Raw genomic sequence first — 16125 nt, 5'->3', positions numbered from 1 at the left:
GCAAAACACTCATTTTGTCAAACAGCAATTGTAAAGAAGCTTTTATCCAGCACAAGTGTAATTAGAGTAGTAGAGAAGTGATGAGATTGTCATCAGCTTTGAGCTCCAGGGCCTATCTGGTATTTTAAGTTCAAGTAACTGAAAGTAGCAAAAATAGTTTCCAATTCAAGTCTGCCCTCCACTGGCTTTAATAAAACACTGCTAATAAATTTTGGATCAATAGTGTTTTTCTGTAATGAAGTAGAGGAACTAAATTAATAGAAGCTGATACAATTTATTAACTGAGACCTTTGGTCAACATTTCTTCTTTAATTTTTTAATAGTAGTTAAATGATTTGTAGATTTCTTTTTAAAGTCCCATCTAGGCTCCTGGAAGATTCTTGTTCTTCAGGTTTTCAAAAGCCCACCAGTGTATCATTAATATCAGAGTTGCTGAAACTACATCATGGGAAGTAACATTCTGCACATGGTTTTGAAGACGTTTAATAGAAAAGCTACAGAAAAATATTTTGCTATGATACAATTAATGATTCTAATATGTAGTGCTATATGTACTAGTCAAGTACTAATGTCCTAAAAGAGACCAGCATCAGTCTAGTCTAGTCTAGTGCTCTGTCACTAGAAGCAGTCTTTCCCCCTAAAATGTGAAAGGAAAGAACAACAACTTTTATTACGGTGTTTATTTTAGAGAGAACTTTCCATCACAAATCCCACAGGCAATTAACTCATCTCTTAACTCGGGAAGACTCATTTTCCTTTCTATATTTAAAGTAGGAAGGTAATTGGGGGAAAAAAAAGCTATCTTACTTATATTTACTCACATAGATTCAACTAGCATGAATTCAACCCCAAGGTGACATTTGTGTCTGGAATACAAAATCTGTACCATTATGCACTGGAGGATGTGATCAAGCTGAAAAGCCTCTGGTTCATTTATCTTGTCATCTCCATGCTTCATTACACTTAACAGCATCTAATCTCTTGTGACTGCTATCTAAACCTAAAATAAAGGAGTAAAATGTGGTTCCTTCAGATGCGTACTTAACATACACTTGAAAAAAAGGCAAAGAATAAAAGTATTACAGAAATGTCATTTTACTTAGACCCTTCAAATGCTTGAAAATCAGGGTCAGATTCATAGCTTGTGCCAAGTGTGCCTAACAGACTTCATAAAGCAGAACATAAGGAACTTTCAAAAGTTCCTTAAATGTCCTCTGCATCTGCTAAAATTCTTGCTGAAATGGCTATAATTCAAAATAAACCTTTAGGAGTCCATATAACATTTGACAGGAAGCAGTGAAAAGCACACAACTGATGTGTCCTTACTGTTTTGTGGGTTTTGGGTTGGGTTTTTTGTTTGGTGGGTTTTAGGTTTTTTTCTTTGCTTTAGGTAGGAAGCTATGCAAAAGCCTACTGAAATCTCATTAATCACTCCAGTATGTACTGTTACAAATGTATTGTTACGAATCACCCTCTTAAACTGGACTCCAGAAAAAGAGCATCTAAAATGACTGCCATTCTGCACTTCCAGGAGATTACTGTTTGAGATTTTTGATAATCCTAACTGAAAAGCAGCAGCACTGCCATGCTGAAACACAGATATTTTCCTGAAAGGTCACTGGTGTTCTATGCGTTAGTGGAAAGACTCTAAGATGAACTTACAGATACACGAATTTGTCTGTCAATATATAGAGAAGATATACTTGTGTGTCTACTCGACAATATTTTAAAATTAACAAAATCTAAAAACATTTGTCTGGGCTAAATATGGCATATGATTATGCTAAAACAGACAAAGTCTGGACAAAAATTATGTATGAAAGGCAAAAGGGACAACATTTTCAGAGATTAAATTTTATTTTAATAGGATAGTAAAGACTTCATTAACCATGAGTTGCGCTTCATTTAATTCTGATAGCACTACACCAGACTTGGAAAGAAAGAAAAGAGCTTTCCTTGATCACCTTCTGGTATCTATGAAAGGCCTTAATTACTCCTCATTATAATACTAAATTACTGATTCTAATCTTCCATGTGCTAAAGATCTCGAAGAATTTTCAGTGAAATCTGAACTGCTGAAATGCAAAAAATAAAGACAGACATAAACACTGATACTTTTGTCAATATTGTTTTGACTTCAAGTTCTGAAAGGCAGTTCTTTCGGGAGCATCGCCTTTCATAGGAATCTTATGCAACGCATTCTGATGGGGCTCGGCAAGAGGAGGTGTGAACTGCTCCTCACCTTGTTGGTCATGGTTAAGGCAATGCTGAATTAGAAATACGACAAAAGGTTTGTCCTTAGGTTTCTGAAGTGAATTCACCCAAAGTGAATATTCAAGATAAATTAATACCTACATTCATTTTATGTAACTAATTTGTTCAACATTCAGATATACTGAGAAAGATTCAGTTTATACATACACATGACACATTTACTTTGTTGACTACATCTCTCTCTACTTCGCCCTCATGAGACCCCACCTGGAGTAACATGTTCAGCTCTGGGACCCCAACACGAGAAGGACAGGGACCTGCTCAAGCGGGTCCAGAGGAGGGACACAAAAATGACCAGGGGAATGGGACACCTCTCCTATGAAGACAGGCTGAGACTTAGGGTTGTTCAGCCTGGAGAAGAGAAGGGTCCGGGGAGACTTATAGCGGCCTTCCAGTACTTAAAGGGGGCTACAGGAAAGATGGGGAGGGTAGTGATAGGGATAGGTAGGTAGTATCAGAGAGGGTAGTGATAGGACGAGGGGTAATGGTTCTAAACTGAAAGAGGGCAGATTTAGATTAGGTATAAGAAAGAAATTATTTCCTGTGAGGGTGGTGAGACACTGGAACAGGTTGCCCAGAGAAGCTGTGGCTGCCCCCTCCCTGGCAGTGTTCAAGGCCAGGTTGGACGGGGCTTTGAGCAACCTGGTCTAGTGGAAGGTGTCCCTTGCCCATGGCAGGGGGGGCTGGGACTAGATGATCTTTAAGGCCCCTTCCAATCCAAACCATTCTATGATTCTACGATCTTAGTCACAATCTGAAAATATACATCTTCCCTATTATGCTCTGGACTCTGTAATTTGCATTATGAGTTGTTAAAAGCTGTTATAACGACAACACTAAAACCTAGACTATCTTTAAAGTAAGAGTTCAAGCTATGCTTTAAATCTGATTTAAATTAAAATTATGGTAAATTAAAATTTAATATATACTTAAAAAAAAAAATCTTCATTTTAACAAACACTCTTCCTGTTTTGGAGGCACCACAGGAAAAGGATACTTAGGGATATACACAGTAACTGAAACGGTATTTTTTTAACAGTGATTTAAGATAAAAACCAGAGCAAACTCACATTCTAGCAGAAAACCCACACAAACCTGTTCTACATCCACCTGGCATATTTCAACTCAGAGGTCCTTTCTGCTTTACTACTTTTCTCTTTGCTTATAACTAGGAGATAGTTAGGAACTTCTTGTTGTTGTATACATTTATCTTGTAAAATCTGAATGAGTGCATCCAAAAGTGCTACTGTAAATCAGTGAAATGAATGCTGTGCATCAGTCAGTTAAGATTTTCAAGTATTTCATTATCAGAAAAAGTTGTTTCAGCAGTGTGTTTATTTTTTGTAGATGGATGCCAAGAAAGACTATTACAACAAATGCTCACCAAAGAGAGAAAGCAGAATATGACTTTTAATTACAATTCTTAATCTTCAAATGCTCCCATTCTTTGTTCTGCATCAAAGAGAAAGATTTAATTTTCATGTGCAATGCTGTCAACTGATTGCAAAGACTAACGTTCTCAGTTTCATGGCTGCCTCACTTTAATACAATGAACTAAGGTCAGAACTGGTATAAAAACAAGCATACCAAGAGCAAAGACTGTTTGGGAAATCAGAATATACTCACTGTTTTCCTCATCTTGTTTCAATCGTAGAAAACATTTGACTAAAACAAGCATCTTTTAAGTCCTTTAAAATCTTTATTGACGTGTGCTGTTATAGCAACATATTCTCCAGCAACAAAAATCTAGTTGAGATCAGTTGACAAGGTTTACATTCAAATATCTTTAGAGGAAAATCCTCCTAGAGCTACTGAAACCTTCACTGCTCAGATGCTTAAAAAAAAAAAAAAAAAAGCTTAATTTAAAAACAAAGAATGACTAAATATGGATATTAGTTTTGGCCTCAGAAAATCCTTTAATCCATCAGATTTTTGCGTATCACTGAAAGTATGCAAGGAATCAGATTATAGTTTTCATCCTCGGCCAAGTATCGCAATCATAAAAACATGCATTTAAGAACTGCTGTGTTTTTAGAGGAACTATCTGTGGTAAAAGATAGCAGTATCATTAAATGTAACACTTGATTTTCATTATTAAACGAAGATGGGGAGAATGGGAAAGTCAAGTTTCAAACAACAGTAAAGTTTTACAACAGGTAATACTCAATTTTCAAGCACAACAGCAGTTCTTCTCAAAGGTCTCTAAAAGCATTTGATGAGGTTCTGTTGAATGCTGTCTCACCTCAGACTGCTGCTTCTCTTCACTGGCCTCAGGAGCTGTAATGAAAAATAATGAAATTATTACACTGTTTGCACTCAACTCCATATTACCACTCAGTTTCGGTTTATTTTTAAATAAATAAGTTGTATAGTTACTGTACTGAATATACAGAATTACTACACTTTGATTTTTGCTCCTATCACTCTGATCATTTCACTAATTTTCTAGACAGGCATCTGACAATACCACTTTTCTTGGAAATATCCCCTGTCAGACAGTGACCAGACTACAGTCAATGAGCATCACACAAAAATTTATGTGAAAAAGATTCTAATCAGGACAGAAATTTTTCATATGCATTACTGCTGTGTATTGCAAGTATGTTTTGAAATATGCTAAATGCAAAAACGCAAAACATATTCACCCCCAAGTAATCTAGGTCTTACAAAAATTTTAAAAAGATACATTTTAGAATTCTGACATTTCCCACATGACAATCAGACAGCCTTAGTCTTTTTTTGACTGTAGTGCTATCCATTTCTATTTGTCTCTTTGTGAAATGACAAGGAACATTTCCCAGACCAGTAGTATTGCAGAGTAGCTGGGATTTATTAGACTAAATGAATAGGACTACTAAAATGGAATGGAAGAAAAAGACCATCATTACTAGGGCACAATAAAAATATAATTATAATAATAAAGTGAAATAGAATGTCTAGTCATAATATACTACCATTTTTAATGACATTGTAAAGATTCAGCCTGTAATGGAACTCTGTTAAATACCTGTTTATGTTCTTGTATTATTTATAGGATTTACAGTGTAATTCTCAAGTATGAAATATCAATTGCAGTATCTTTGAAATGCAAGTTACCCACAAACAGAGTCAAACTCAAACTTTCTTCCCAAACAGATTAATTTAATGCAGTTTCTTGACAGTAGATTGAAGGGAAATCTCAAAGGCGAGAGTGTTCAGTGCATAATGGAGGTCTGCAGGGATTTCCCATGTAGCATTTACAGTAATTTTTCACAAACGTTAATGTGTTGCTTCACTTTGTCTCCTTCTTCAGCCTTCTTAGTTGCATGCACTATTGCACGGCTTTACTTTGTGGTTGTTGAGATAAAGCTTGAGGTCTGGAATTCTTCAAACTGAAATCTACCCTTTGCACCAAAAAACAAAGACAAGCTAAAGCCATCAGACTGAGTGACATTATTTCCCTGAACCACAGACTGACACTTAAGTGATTCAGTCATGTCTATAAGAATCTCTCAATTCTCTACCCGTAAAACCTGAAACATTTGGCTGGTTTACAATGAGTGTTAGCAGTATTTATTTGCTACGAAAACACAGCACTTGTGGAATTACTGCTAATCAAGTTAATAAAACAGTAGAGATTCACATTCTTGTCCCAGTTAAAACCTCTGCAATTTTATTCCTGATTTTATTGTTGTTGCTGATCACATGAACTATGAGGCAAAAGAAATTCAAAGAGGCTTTTTATAACAAAAAACTTCCAACAGATGGAATTACTAAATTTTCTTTTTTCACTCCAGCAATTAGGGCTCTTGCTTTTCTTAATGGATACACCATTCCAAGTGCTTTTGTCTTCACTATCAGCCATAAGAAAAATATAATCAAGTACACCCAGTATCCTTCATGGAAATGTTACCACAATAAATTATAAACACGAACTAGTACCCAGAGCACGCCCACAACATCCTACTCGTGTCTTCTCTGGGCAAAGCTGCCTCCATCAGTTTCTTACAGTACCCATTTCGTTGGGTATTACTACTTCTCCCTCCAAACCTGTTCATTGTTTCATGCCGAATCATAGGAATAGTTGGTTCTAGGGACCAGTTTTCAGTATTTCAGTTATTTGAATACTCTGTCTCACCAGCTTGAACCTGCAGGGAAGATGATTGTTGCTTTTACCCTTTGGGCGAGTCAATAGCTCACCAAAGGACTGTTGAGCTCTTAGACCCTCTAACATCCTAAGTGCAACAGGAGCCAAATAAAGGCACAGAAAACTTCTGGAGTCAATATAAACTTTTACTGTTGGCATACTCTGGTTTTTTGTGTTGTTTAGTTTTGTTTGGTTGTGTGTTTTTGTTTTGTTCTGGGATTTTTGTTGTTGGTGGTGTTTTTTGTTTTCTTTACTGCAAATATGATCCTTTGGACAGTATGAGACTATGGATGTGTGTTAGGATGGAAGAAGTGCTGCTCTCCTGTCACTCTTCTTAGTTTACAGATATACAACTTCTGTCTGTAACACTATATAAATTTAGACCATTAGCTTTGGTTTATTTGCATACAAAACTCATGCACTTGTGCTCTTCTAGGCCACACCATCAATTCTGTTCGCAAGAGAACTGTGGCAAAGAAATATTAACTTTCCTGCTATTCATTTCCTGGCTCCTAGGGTTAAATAAAGGAAATAAGCTACAAGCTTTTAGTCAAACATTAGAATTAGCAGACATGAGAAATGAGAGCTATCAAGGAAACTTTCTGTGCTCTGAAAATTATTCCTTGACTTGATGTATGAAGGAAAGAAGAGAAGCAGCTGGTAAACACTGGCACATTTTTGTGAATACCGAAATAAACCAACATAAACCAATTTACACTCAAAGAAGACAGAACCATTTTGATCAGTCTTTTAGCACATTTGACCTTCTGAATCACACTTACACTAAAATTACAAGAAGTTTAAGGAAAATACCTTTTGAATTTAATTCTAATACAGTGGGTCACAATTTATTGTAATATTTTGTAAGATATTATTAACAAGATGTGTGCTCTAATGAACAGTTGGGTTTGTATGTTTAGAAAGAACAAGCTGTAACATTGTGGAAACAGATCTGATGGTGTCATCTACAAAGGAAAATCAATTTAATATAAACTGATGAAAAATAGGTTCCTGCAGCAACCATTTCTCTTCCTTCGCAAGGCTCAGAAAAGAAGGTTCACTGGTTTGAGTTTTTTCTTTTTTAAAAGAGTATGACAAGCCATTACTGACAAATGAACGTGCCTCCTGCACTACACTTGTTCAGAATAGTAAATTTGTCATTTAAATGTTTGTACAACTTTACTCATGAGTACTAGTTTGCAAAGTTTGACAACAGTAATATACCAAAACAATGGAAAGCTAATGCAAACCCATGGATAGAAAGACTTGTTACCTCAGTTTCGAATTCCCAGCTCGAACAGCAGACTATCCCCAAAATAGTTTAATAGTTACACAGTACTCAATCTCAGGAGCAGAAGTACAGCAGTCCATTGATGTACAAGTACCAGGCCAGATATGACAAAATAGGAATATGTGACACTGGTAAGTACAAACTCACCTTTAATACCAACCAGAGAACAGCAAGAGACAAACAGCACTTCAGAGGCAGCTCTGTCTTTTATAGACTGATTATTTGTATTACTAGTTGCCTAAGCCTGCCAGAGAAAAGTATTCATTAGTATGTTCCATAAATTCTAGATTTGTTACTGAAAGTGTTCCATTAATCTGGAGGTATTGTTTTCAAGTAACAACATCTTGGTTGCTAAACAATGAACTGGGAAAAGCCCTCCCTGCAAGATGACACTGGGAACACTTTATTTTTTACAGAGAAATGAAGGTACCTAGCCTGTATTTTTCTGCCTATCCCAGCAGCTTACCAGTTGCAGAAAGAATGGAGTAAGCCAAAACAGGTTGTTCAAAAAAACATCAAGCAAAACTAACTCTTATGAAGTCAATTGACACAAAATGTGCTTCCGTTATTGTGTCATTATTGGAGCCCACTTTGTTGCCCCTAATGGCTGAGAATGTATAAAGAAAATACGACATATGATCGCATCATGTGCCATTTGTCATGAAGGCATATTATTCTGGGAAAGGTGTGGGCTCACATTCCAAGCTTCATATTGATGTTCATCTGCTGATGAACTACAGCACTGGTGCCTAACCTTTCTTTAGGGACAAGCTGTTCAGTTCATAAAGAAGCCACTCACGAACTCTAAGCCTTCGCATTACTTGGTAGATAACATTAAATATGTGTCAATCACATGACTAGAAATACTGATGTATCCCATCAACATGTTTAATGCATATGAAAGCACAGTACATATGGCTGGTTTATATGAGGAAAGGCCGTTTGTGCATTCTGTAACATGGCAGCACATTTGTGACATCACATCACCAAAATACTCTTTTATCCCCCACATTTTGATTATTGGTGGACCATGACAAAAGCAAGTTGTGCCAGAATCCCTCATGTGGCTTGCAGGTTGCTACCTGTCCACACCTGGAAACCAAGGAGCAAGCTACCAGTTCCTATTTTAATCATCTTAGAATAGCAGAGCAGGCATCCACACATTGGAAGAGGAAATGATGTATCTGTATAAGTGGTATTTATTGTAGCCCTGGATTCTTTTTTGGATCTAAAAGCACTAATCTGTTGTTATTCTTAATATGACAAAACGGAAACAGAAATTGCCTTAGGCAAACCAAAACATCACATGTAGAACTTTAACTGTGTGTGGTCAATAAATCACGACCATAAACAAGACTGAGCAGATTTCTACACTGTCACAAGGAGTGATTTTTAAGAACTTTTTTCAGTGTTTCCATATAGTTTGACATAGATAGCAGATATGATATAGACTGCCGATGTTAAATACTGCAGCCACATTAGTAATCCCAGGAACTTGAAGACCTGGATCTGGCATTACAGCAAAAGGCAGCAGACCACCTGAGAAAGAATGAAAGTGTGGTACAAATACAACATAACTGGTTGAATCAATGGCACAGACATCATGCAGCAAGCTGTTTCGTAAGTACTGGTGTCAAACAGACAACAGCTTGGTGGTTAGGGCACTGCAGGGGGTTCTTGCCGAGACCACTCATTTATCTGTTTGAAAAGAAAGTGCTTCAGTACTTATCCAGGCTCAGACTTTGTAAGGACAACAAGCCCTAAGTGCTGTATTGGCATTTTTTAGATATTAGGGCAAAAAGCCAGAATGCCTCCCCCCATACTTCTAGTCAAGCTTTCACTCCCAGAACTCTGCATTTCCACAGACTGAACACATCGCACAGTCTGGTACCAAAGATGGAGAGGACTTTCCAATTTCACCCAGAAACATTTATCACTCCATCTTCCACTTACCAAAAGGCACTTCCTCGCCTCCAGAGGCGGCGTGCAAAGCGTGCGCATACCTTGCGAGCTCCGGGAAAGAAACACAAACACTGAAATGCAGGCAGATGAAGAAGGCCCACAGCGTTTGTCACCCCCTCACCCTCGAACAAACACCCCAATTCCGGCGGGCCGGCCTGGATCCCCCGCTCTCAGTTTGCGGGGCCGACGCCGCAGCGCAGGACAAGCCCTCCTGGACTGGGGCCGGGTCGGCAGCGAGCCACCGCACTGCGCCTGCCCGCTGGGCGGGGACGAGCGGAAGGAGCCCCGCGGCCGCCATTTTCTCGCCCTTCTCAGGGAAGGACTGCCCACCGTCCCTCACGCGGCGCGACAGGCCGGCTGGCCTCCGGCTCGGCCTCCGGCTCCTCCTCTGGCTCCTCCTCTACCCCCTCCTCTACCTCCTCCTCTTTCTCCTCCTCCTCTCTCCCCCGCCGCCGGAATGCCGAAGCTTAGCAAGGAGGCCAAGCAGCGGCTACAGCAGCTCTTCAAGGGCGGCCAGTTCGCCATCCGCTGGGGCTTCATCCCCGTCGTGCTCTACCTAGGTCAGTGCTGGGCGGGGGTGGTGCTCGGCGGCCTCTGGGGAGGCCGAGGACCGGGCGGGCGCGCGCGCTGCCCTCCCTCCATCCCGCCCGAGCTGGCCCTGGCAGCGCGCGCGCGCGCTCTCTCTGCGGCGGGGCCGACCCAGGCTCCGCGGCCCTTAGCGCGCATGCGCGGCCGGGGAAAGCCGGGAGGGGGGTGCGGAGGGCCCGGCGTGAGGCCCCGCGGGGTGGGGGCGGCGGCGTGACAGAACTGCGGGATATTTGGGGTTTTCTTGTTTGTGGGTGTTGGTCGGGGTTCCCCCCCTCCCCTTTAAAAAAGGTTTTTCTGCCTCTTTCCCTTCCTGAGGGCTGTCGCTGCGCTGGGAGTGCGCGTTGGATCTGCGTGCCCAGTGAGGGGAGGGCCCTGGGCGCCGGTGGCCTGTGGCAGGCCGGCGGGCCGAGCCCCTCTGGGGAGCGGGCTGAGCGTGCACCGGAGCGGCTTAACAACGGGCGAAGCTGCGATTTAATCGTGCGTCAGTGCCTGGCGGCTTTAGTAGGCTCGCCCATGTGTTTCTTGCAGTAGGGAGTCAGCGTGTGAGGAGAAAGCTGTCTGTGGCCGGGAGCTCTGCTTCCTGTGCCGAGGGGGCTGCCAGCCTCTGGCTGAGGTTGAATTTCCAGCTAGGTACAGGTTACAGGCTTTCCCAAAATGGCGTGGCTCCTGTTTCCGACCTGCTGTGGAACATTCAGGGGATGCCTCGATGTCATGTCTGGCGCCCAGGATGTATTTCATCTGCTCCTGACATGGAGCTGGCTGGGCATTGCAACCACATGGTAGTTCTACTCAGTTTGGGCTGCATGCCATCAGCAGTCTTGTTGAAGAGCCTGACCTACTTAAGATATGCACGTGTGCAATAGGCCTGACACTTTTGTTCACTTCTTTTATGATAAGGGGTCCCAGGAAGGCTGATCCCCACATGCCTTCTGCCCCAACTCTGTTGTGCCTTTTGGGAAAAGCATCTAAAACAGTCGGGCATCTCTGCCTGGAATGCAAACATGAAGGAGGGTTGGGAGCTGATACGTTGTTTTAATTGAGAGAAATACAGCGTCCAGTTTGAAGGGCTTTGTTTGTCCAAATAATAGATAACAATCAGGAGAAAGTTGGTCCTTCAGCAGTTACATGCATGCTTTAACAACTACAAATAAAAGAGGTCACTTCAAACACTATGGAAAAAAACTAATCAGCAATATTAGGCTTAAACTTTAATTAGATTTCCATTTTTAGTTTATCACTTACTTTAAATTGATAATTTTTGGGTGGGAATTTCAGCAATGTTTTGTGACCTAATTTTTCTTTTGCTGAAGTTGTGTTTTGATTTTACTCCTATGACAGTATCTGTGAATATGGGAATGGTGCTCTTTGTACTGAGGAACACCAGAGGAAATTAAATAAGTTACTTCAAGTCATACAAAGCCATCTTATTGTGTTTACAGTTGCACTGATATTAGGGTGCTTAGTATATTTCTGTTATGTAGAGGTGAGAAACTAAGTTGTAGTTTAACGTCATACTTCCAGAAAATAAGTCTACTGTTCCAAATCTACACTACTGCCTTACAAATCTACATGCTGTAATGAAAGGACATCAAGTATAAGCAGATGGGAGGGGGACATGCAGGTGCCACCTTTGCTTGCCATAGGTGTTTGGAGGTGGCGTGCACTCAAACCCCACAGAATTGGAAGAACCTTTTTTGTACTGGGATTACATTTTAATCTGGGAGGGAAGGTGTGATGCAGTGACAGGGCAAGAGGCTACGCAGTCCTTGGTGTCACTGATTCAAGGTAAACTTTTGTATTGACCCCTGTGTATATGAAAAAACACTAAACTAAACACAGGCAAGGAAACTTCCAGAATTTTTGAGCTTTTAACTTGATCTGAAAGGCTTTCTAGGTGAGGATGGAATGCTCAGGGGATGTATGAGGGAGCATGGTATGTGAATGTCCAATTGTAGGTCATTGGTCAGTTTTTTTGTTGTATTTTTTTTAAACTTACTTTGAAGTGGATGTCTCTGTTTTAAGTAGGTAAATTAGACCAGTGCAATTTTGTTAAACCTGGCTTGCTTATTTAAAATTACTAGGGGTGGAAAAAGCCAGAAACGTTCACATACAGAGTGTGACTCCTAATACAGCTTCATTAATTTTAAAGCAATTTTGTTGGACAGTATGTCAACCAAAGAAAGTGGGTCAGGATGTTTAATAGTCTCAAACCACACAAGGTTATCTTCAAAGAGCTAACCCAGTGCCCATGAAGTTAATAGAAGTTTTTCCATTAACCTTCATGGCCTGTGTTTCAGGCAAACTGACATTAAGGATTTATTTTCTGTAAACGAGGGAAATAATCTGTTTTTTGTATAACATCCAATTCTAGATAACAAGCGTAGGAGAGAGTGTGTTGAACAGTGCATGAATTGCATGATTCCGCTTCAAGACTTTTAATTTACGGTCCAGTGGGCAAAGGTATTTCATACACTGAATCTTCAGTTGCTTCTCTAGCATACGTTTGCTTTAGTGAATTGGTATTTGAGTCATTAGCTGGGGATGAACTCTTTGTAATTAGCTTTTTTTTTTTCCATTTTCCTGGGTGTTAGTAGATTGACAAACATCTTGTTTCTTTGCAAGCTTTAGTACTAGGTAGCTTTTCAAAATATGCCAGTAAAAATAGAAGATTTTAGGTTTAACTGATTTAGCATTTAGAATTCTGTCATCCTAAATTGAGTGAACTGTTGTTGAAATACTACTTTTAAGTTCTGCATCAGGTGTCATTGCACAACATTGCCTGTTAGGACTCAAGGTGCTCACTTATACCAGTTACAGGTGTCACTGTTGGTCCAGCCTTACTAGGTTACCTTCTGAACAGCATTTAAAATCTGTGTGTTTGTGTGTGTAGGTATGTATGTCTTGATCTTTGGGGTGGATAAAGATGCAGGTAAGAATTTAAAAAAAAAATATAAAACTGTACACATGTATTTATTTTCTCTACTTTCTAACCCTGATAAGAATGTGCAGTTTTTATTCAGGTTTGTACACAACTTCATAAATCACAGTTCTCTGCTCAATAGGTTTTCTTTTTTATTGCAATTCAGGGGGCTGGAATAATTTGATAGGGATTTAACTATGTGGGAGTCTGAACATACATATTTTTATATATATGTATGTGATGTGTTTCACTTCAGGTTTTAAGAGAGGTGCAGATCCTGGAATGCCTGAGCCAACTATCTGGAGGTATGTATCAGTTCCAAATGTACATGCAAACTCAGTGCAGGTAGTTACCGTTTTAGGTGTTACCTCTGGACAGCAACAGTTGCAAAGGTTGCTTCCATCCATTGTTTTTAATTGTTCAGAATGAAAGCATAGCTGGCTGTGATTCTCGTTTATTTAGAAATCCAAATTAAAAGACAGCAGAACACAAGTTCTTGGGAGGGCCTTTCTCTTAATCTTGCATGGCTTTTAATATATGGGACTTCCTTTACCTTTTGAGTGGAAGCTACCCTTCTAATCTGTTGTAGACCTAGTTCATGCCAGTTTCTGCACTGAGGAAGCTTTCTAGCACAAATTTAAAACAAAACTGTCTTCTGCCTTTGCAAATATGATAATAACACTGCATAAAAGCTGCATGAAACAACGGGCTATATCCTTCAGTATCAGACATTGTCATGAAGCAAAGTGCATTTGCTCATGTTGCCTCTTGTGGGACTGTTAGTGCTGCAATGTCATGGCATTAGTAATACTTGAATTCTTGTGGTATTTGAGTTTTGCTGGAGGGCTTCTATGGGTCAAACTAATTAAAGTTTTGAAGAAAGTGTGACTTATTTTTCTTGAAATAACTTTGGTTACTATGCAGAACCAGGTATTCCTAAGACAAATAGTTGATAGACTCTATTGTTTTCAAAGTCATATGTTAACTCTTCTAGCGTAACATAGTTACAATGTATAGAAATCCCATTTTTAGGATTCAGTGATTCAAGGGAGCTAGTTTTAACAGGAGAAAATATGAAAAAAAGCATCAAGATTACAGTTTCAGTAAAATCTTCTGTTGTCTTAAGAACTGACTTGCTGGAGTTGTTTGCTTGCTGACAGTGTTTCTATGTTTAGCTTCACTAGCAGTTTGAGACTTTTTTCTTGATCCATCGAGTGTGTCTCTGCCCAGCATAATGTATTTCATACCAGAGTGTATGTACATACATACCAGAAGCTTGGCCTAATACGAAGTTTACAGACACTGATTTTTCTGAGCACATATTCATGCTCTGCAGGCTTAAATGTTACTTTAAAGGTGGCATTATTTCAGTCTTTTGGGGGCTAGCATTTATTCTGTACATCTACAGGGCTGTTCCTCCAGACTTGTGTTTTACAAATACCCATTTAAAAACAAGTACATGCTGCAAATCTGACTTTCGTTTCCTCCCCCCTCCCCTTTCAGTCTACTTTGGGGATGAAGGATGTGGTGGTCCTGTTCTAGAACCAGCCAATGGACAGAGAAAGTGTCTGAAGATTCGAGCATTCCAGAGGATGAGGTGGACACTTACACCAGCTGGCTCAATCAGCTTGCTAATGACATAGGTTGTACATACAGCAAAATGGAGTTTATATGGACCTAATTTATTTGCATTACAGTGTAATTAAATAAATACAATTTGAATGGATGTGCATTGTTTTTAAGTCTTTACGTAGCTATAATGTAGTAATTTCTTTATTACAGAAAGGATAACCTGTTGTGTGGGGTTTGTTTTTTTTCTTTTTCCCAAAATATGGTGACATTCAACCCCAGTATTTATCCCTGTTATGATGGTCTTTTGGATAAAGATTCCTCTTTATCGTCAAGGTAACCAGCTAATATTTTAAATATTTCAATATTCTTCAGAGGTTTCTTGCCCAAGTGTTAGTAAGCCTCTGCAGCTGGTCACTAAGCTGACCTGGTTTGTTTTTTTTTATTTTCCTCTTGGATTTGTTAATCTCTGGATACATTAAGGATTGAGAGACATATGCCTAGCACAGTCAAATAGTAAAAATTATACTTTTCTGCCAAACTTACCTTTAAACATTATGTACATTTTCTGTAATTTGGGATGGGGTGGGAGGACACAACAAAAGTGCTCCGTGTGTGCGTATACAGTGCTCTTATTGTAAGAGGAAGTTATTCATGTATAACTGAAGGAAGAAAACAACTACACTAAACAGGGTATTTGCTTTATTTTTACTCCAAAGTCTTGCTCTTTGGAATATTGTTGGTTTGGCTTCAGTTGGTTTTCTCCCTTTTAACACTGAAATTCAAGAACTGAAATGGCAACTGCTTGGTTTCTGTTAAATAGAAGCTGCATTGGGTAGATTACTCTTGTCCCTCTAGAACTGTACAGGCTAGTCTGTATCTGTGCAGTAATTTAAAAAAAATAATGTTTATTGGCTCTAAATCACCGCTGCAACAAAAGTATTCTAGATTTCAGATTGGCTTTTTTTTAACCCCATAGATTTTCAGACAGTTTTTACATTAATTGTTTAAGGAATAGGAGATTCCTCAGTTTCTCATCTCCTGTGAAAATTCATGGTAAAATGTTACTGTGTTTAAGGGCAGATGTGATTGGAAAGAAAATGAGAAATGAGACAAGAGGAAAAAACTTAATTGAAAGACAAGAATTGGGAAGGAAGAAAAAAGTGGGAAACATTTATGAGAGCTAATGCAAACCAGCATGTTCCTTAAAATTTCATTAATCACAGTAGTTAAATGTCATGAAATACTGGAATAGCTAATGATAATAGACTGCTGACAGGGAAAAAGAGCAAGGACTGAATGCAGAACACTTTTCTTGTGACCCTATATTCAGTTGCTAGCGCAGCTTTTCTAGTGCCTTTTTTCTAACGGCGACTTGAGATTCATGTAACTGCT

At 39.4% G+C, this 16125-nt stretch overlaps 1 protein-coding gene, 1 long non-coding RNA gene and 1 other non-coding gene across 4 annotated transcripts; 1 reads left to right on the top strand and 2 right to left on the bottom strand.

The window, feature by feature from the left end:
• Nucleotides 1–3591: 3591 nt before the first annotated feature.
• Nucleotides 3592–10006, bottom strand: LOC141928654 (uncharacterized). 2 transcript variants are annotated; one of them, XR_012624820.1, is made up of 2 exons: nt 9645–10006; nt 3592–7935 (listed from the first exon to the last, which is right to left on the bottom strand). It is a non-coding gene; the product is annotated as an uncharacterized LOC141928654 (long non-coding RNA). The 2 variants fall into 2 exon arrangements; XR_012624821.1 differs by having other exon boundaries at nt 3592–4551.
• Nucleotides 4174–4261, bottom strand: LOC141934691 (small nucleolar RNA SNORD93). Its single transcript, XR_012626404.1, has one exon. It is a non-coding gene; the product is annotated as a small nucleolar RNA SNORD93 (small nucleolar RNA).
• Nucleotides 10006–14887, top strand: TOMM7 (translocase of outer mitochondrial membrane 7). Its single transcript, XM_074837221.1, has 3 exons — nt 10006–10213; nt 13418–13466; nt 14665–14887. Exons 1-3 carry the CDS (start codon nt 10111–10113, stop codon nt 14678–14680), a joined length of 168 nt encoding a protein of 55 aa, XP_074693322.1. The 5' UTR covers nt 10006–10110; the 3' UTR covers nt 14681–14887.
• The last annotated feature ends 1238 nt before the right edge of the window (nt 14888–16125 follow it).

This window comes from Strix aluco, chromosome 1 (genome assembly GCF_031877795.1).
Source record: "Strix aluco isolate bStrAlu1 chromosome 1, bStrAlu1.hap1, whole genome shotgun sequence".
Taxonomy (NCBI): domain Eukaryota; kingdom Metazoa; phylum Chordata; class Aves; order Strigiformes; family Strigidae; genus Strix; species Strix aluco.
The sequence above is the reverse complement of the archived record's forward strand: the minus strand, read 5'-3'. Positions and strand labels throughout refer to the sequence as shown.

Bases quoted from the DNA above. Each gene is read 5' to 3' on its own strand.
- TOMM7 (XM_074837221.1), top strand. From the start codon at position 10,111: ATGCCGAAGCTTAGCAAGGAGGCCAAGCAGCGGCTACAGCAGCTCTTC. The intron at 10,214-13,417 runs GTCAGTGCTGGG...GTTTCACTTCAG, and splicing joins CCCCGTCGTGCTCTACCTAG to GTTTTAAGAGAGGTGCAGAT.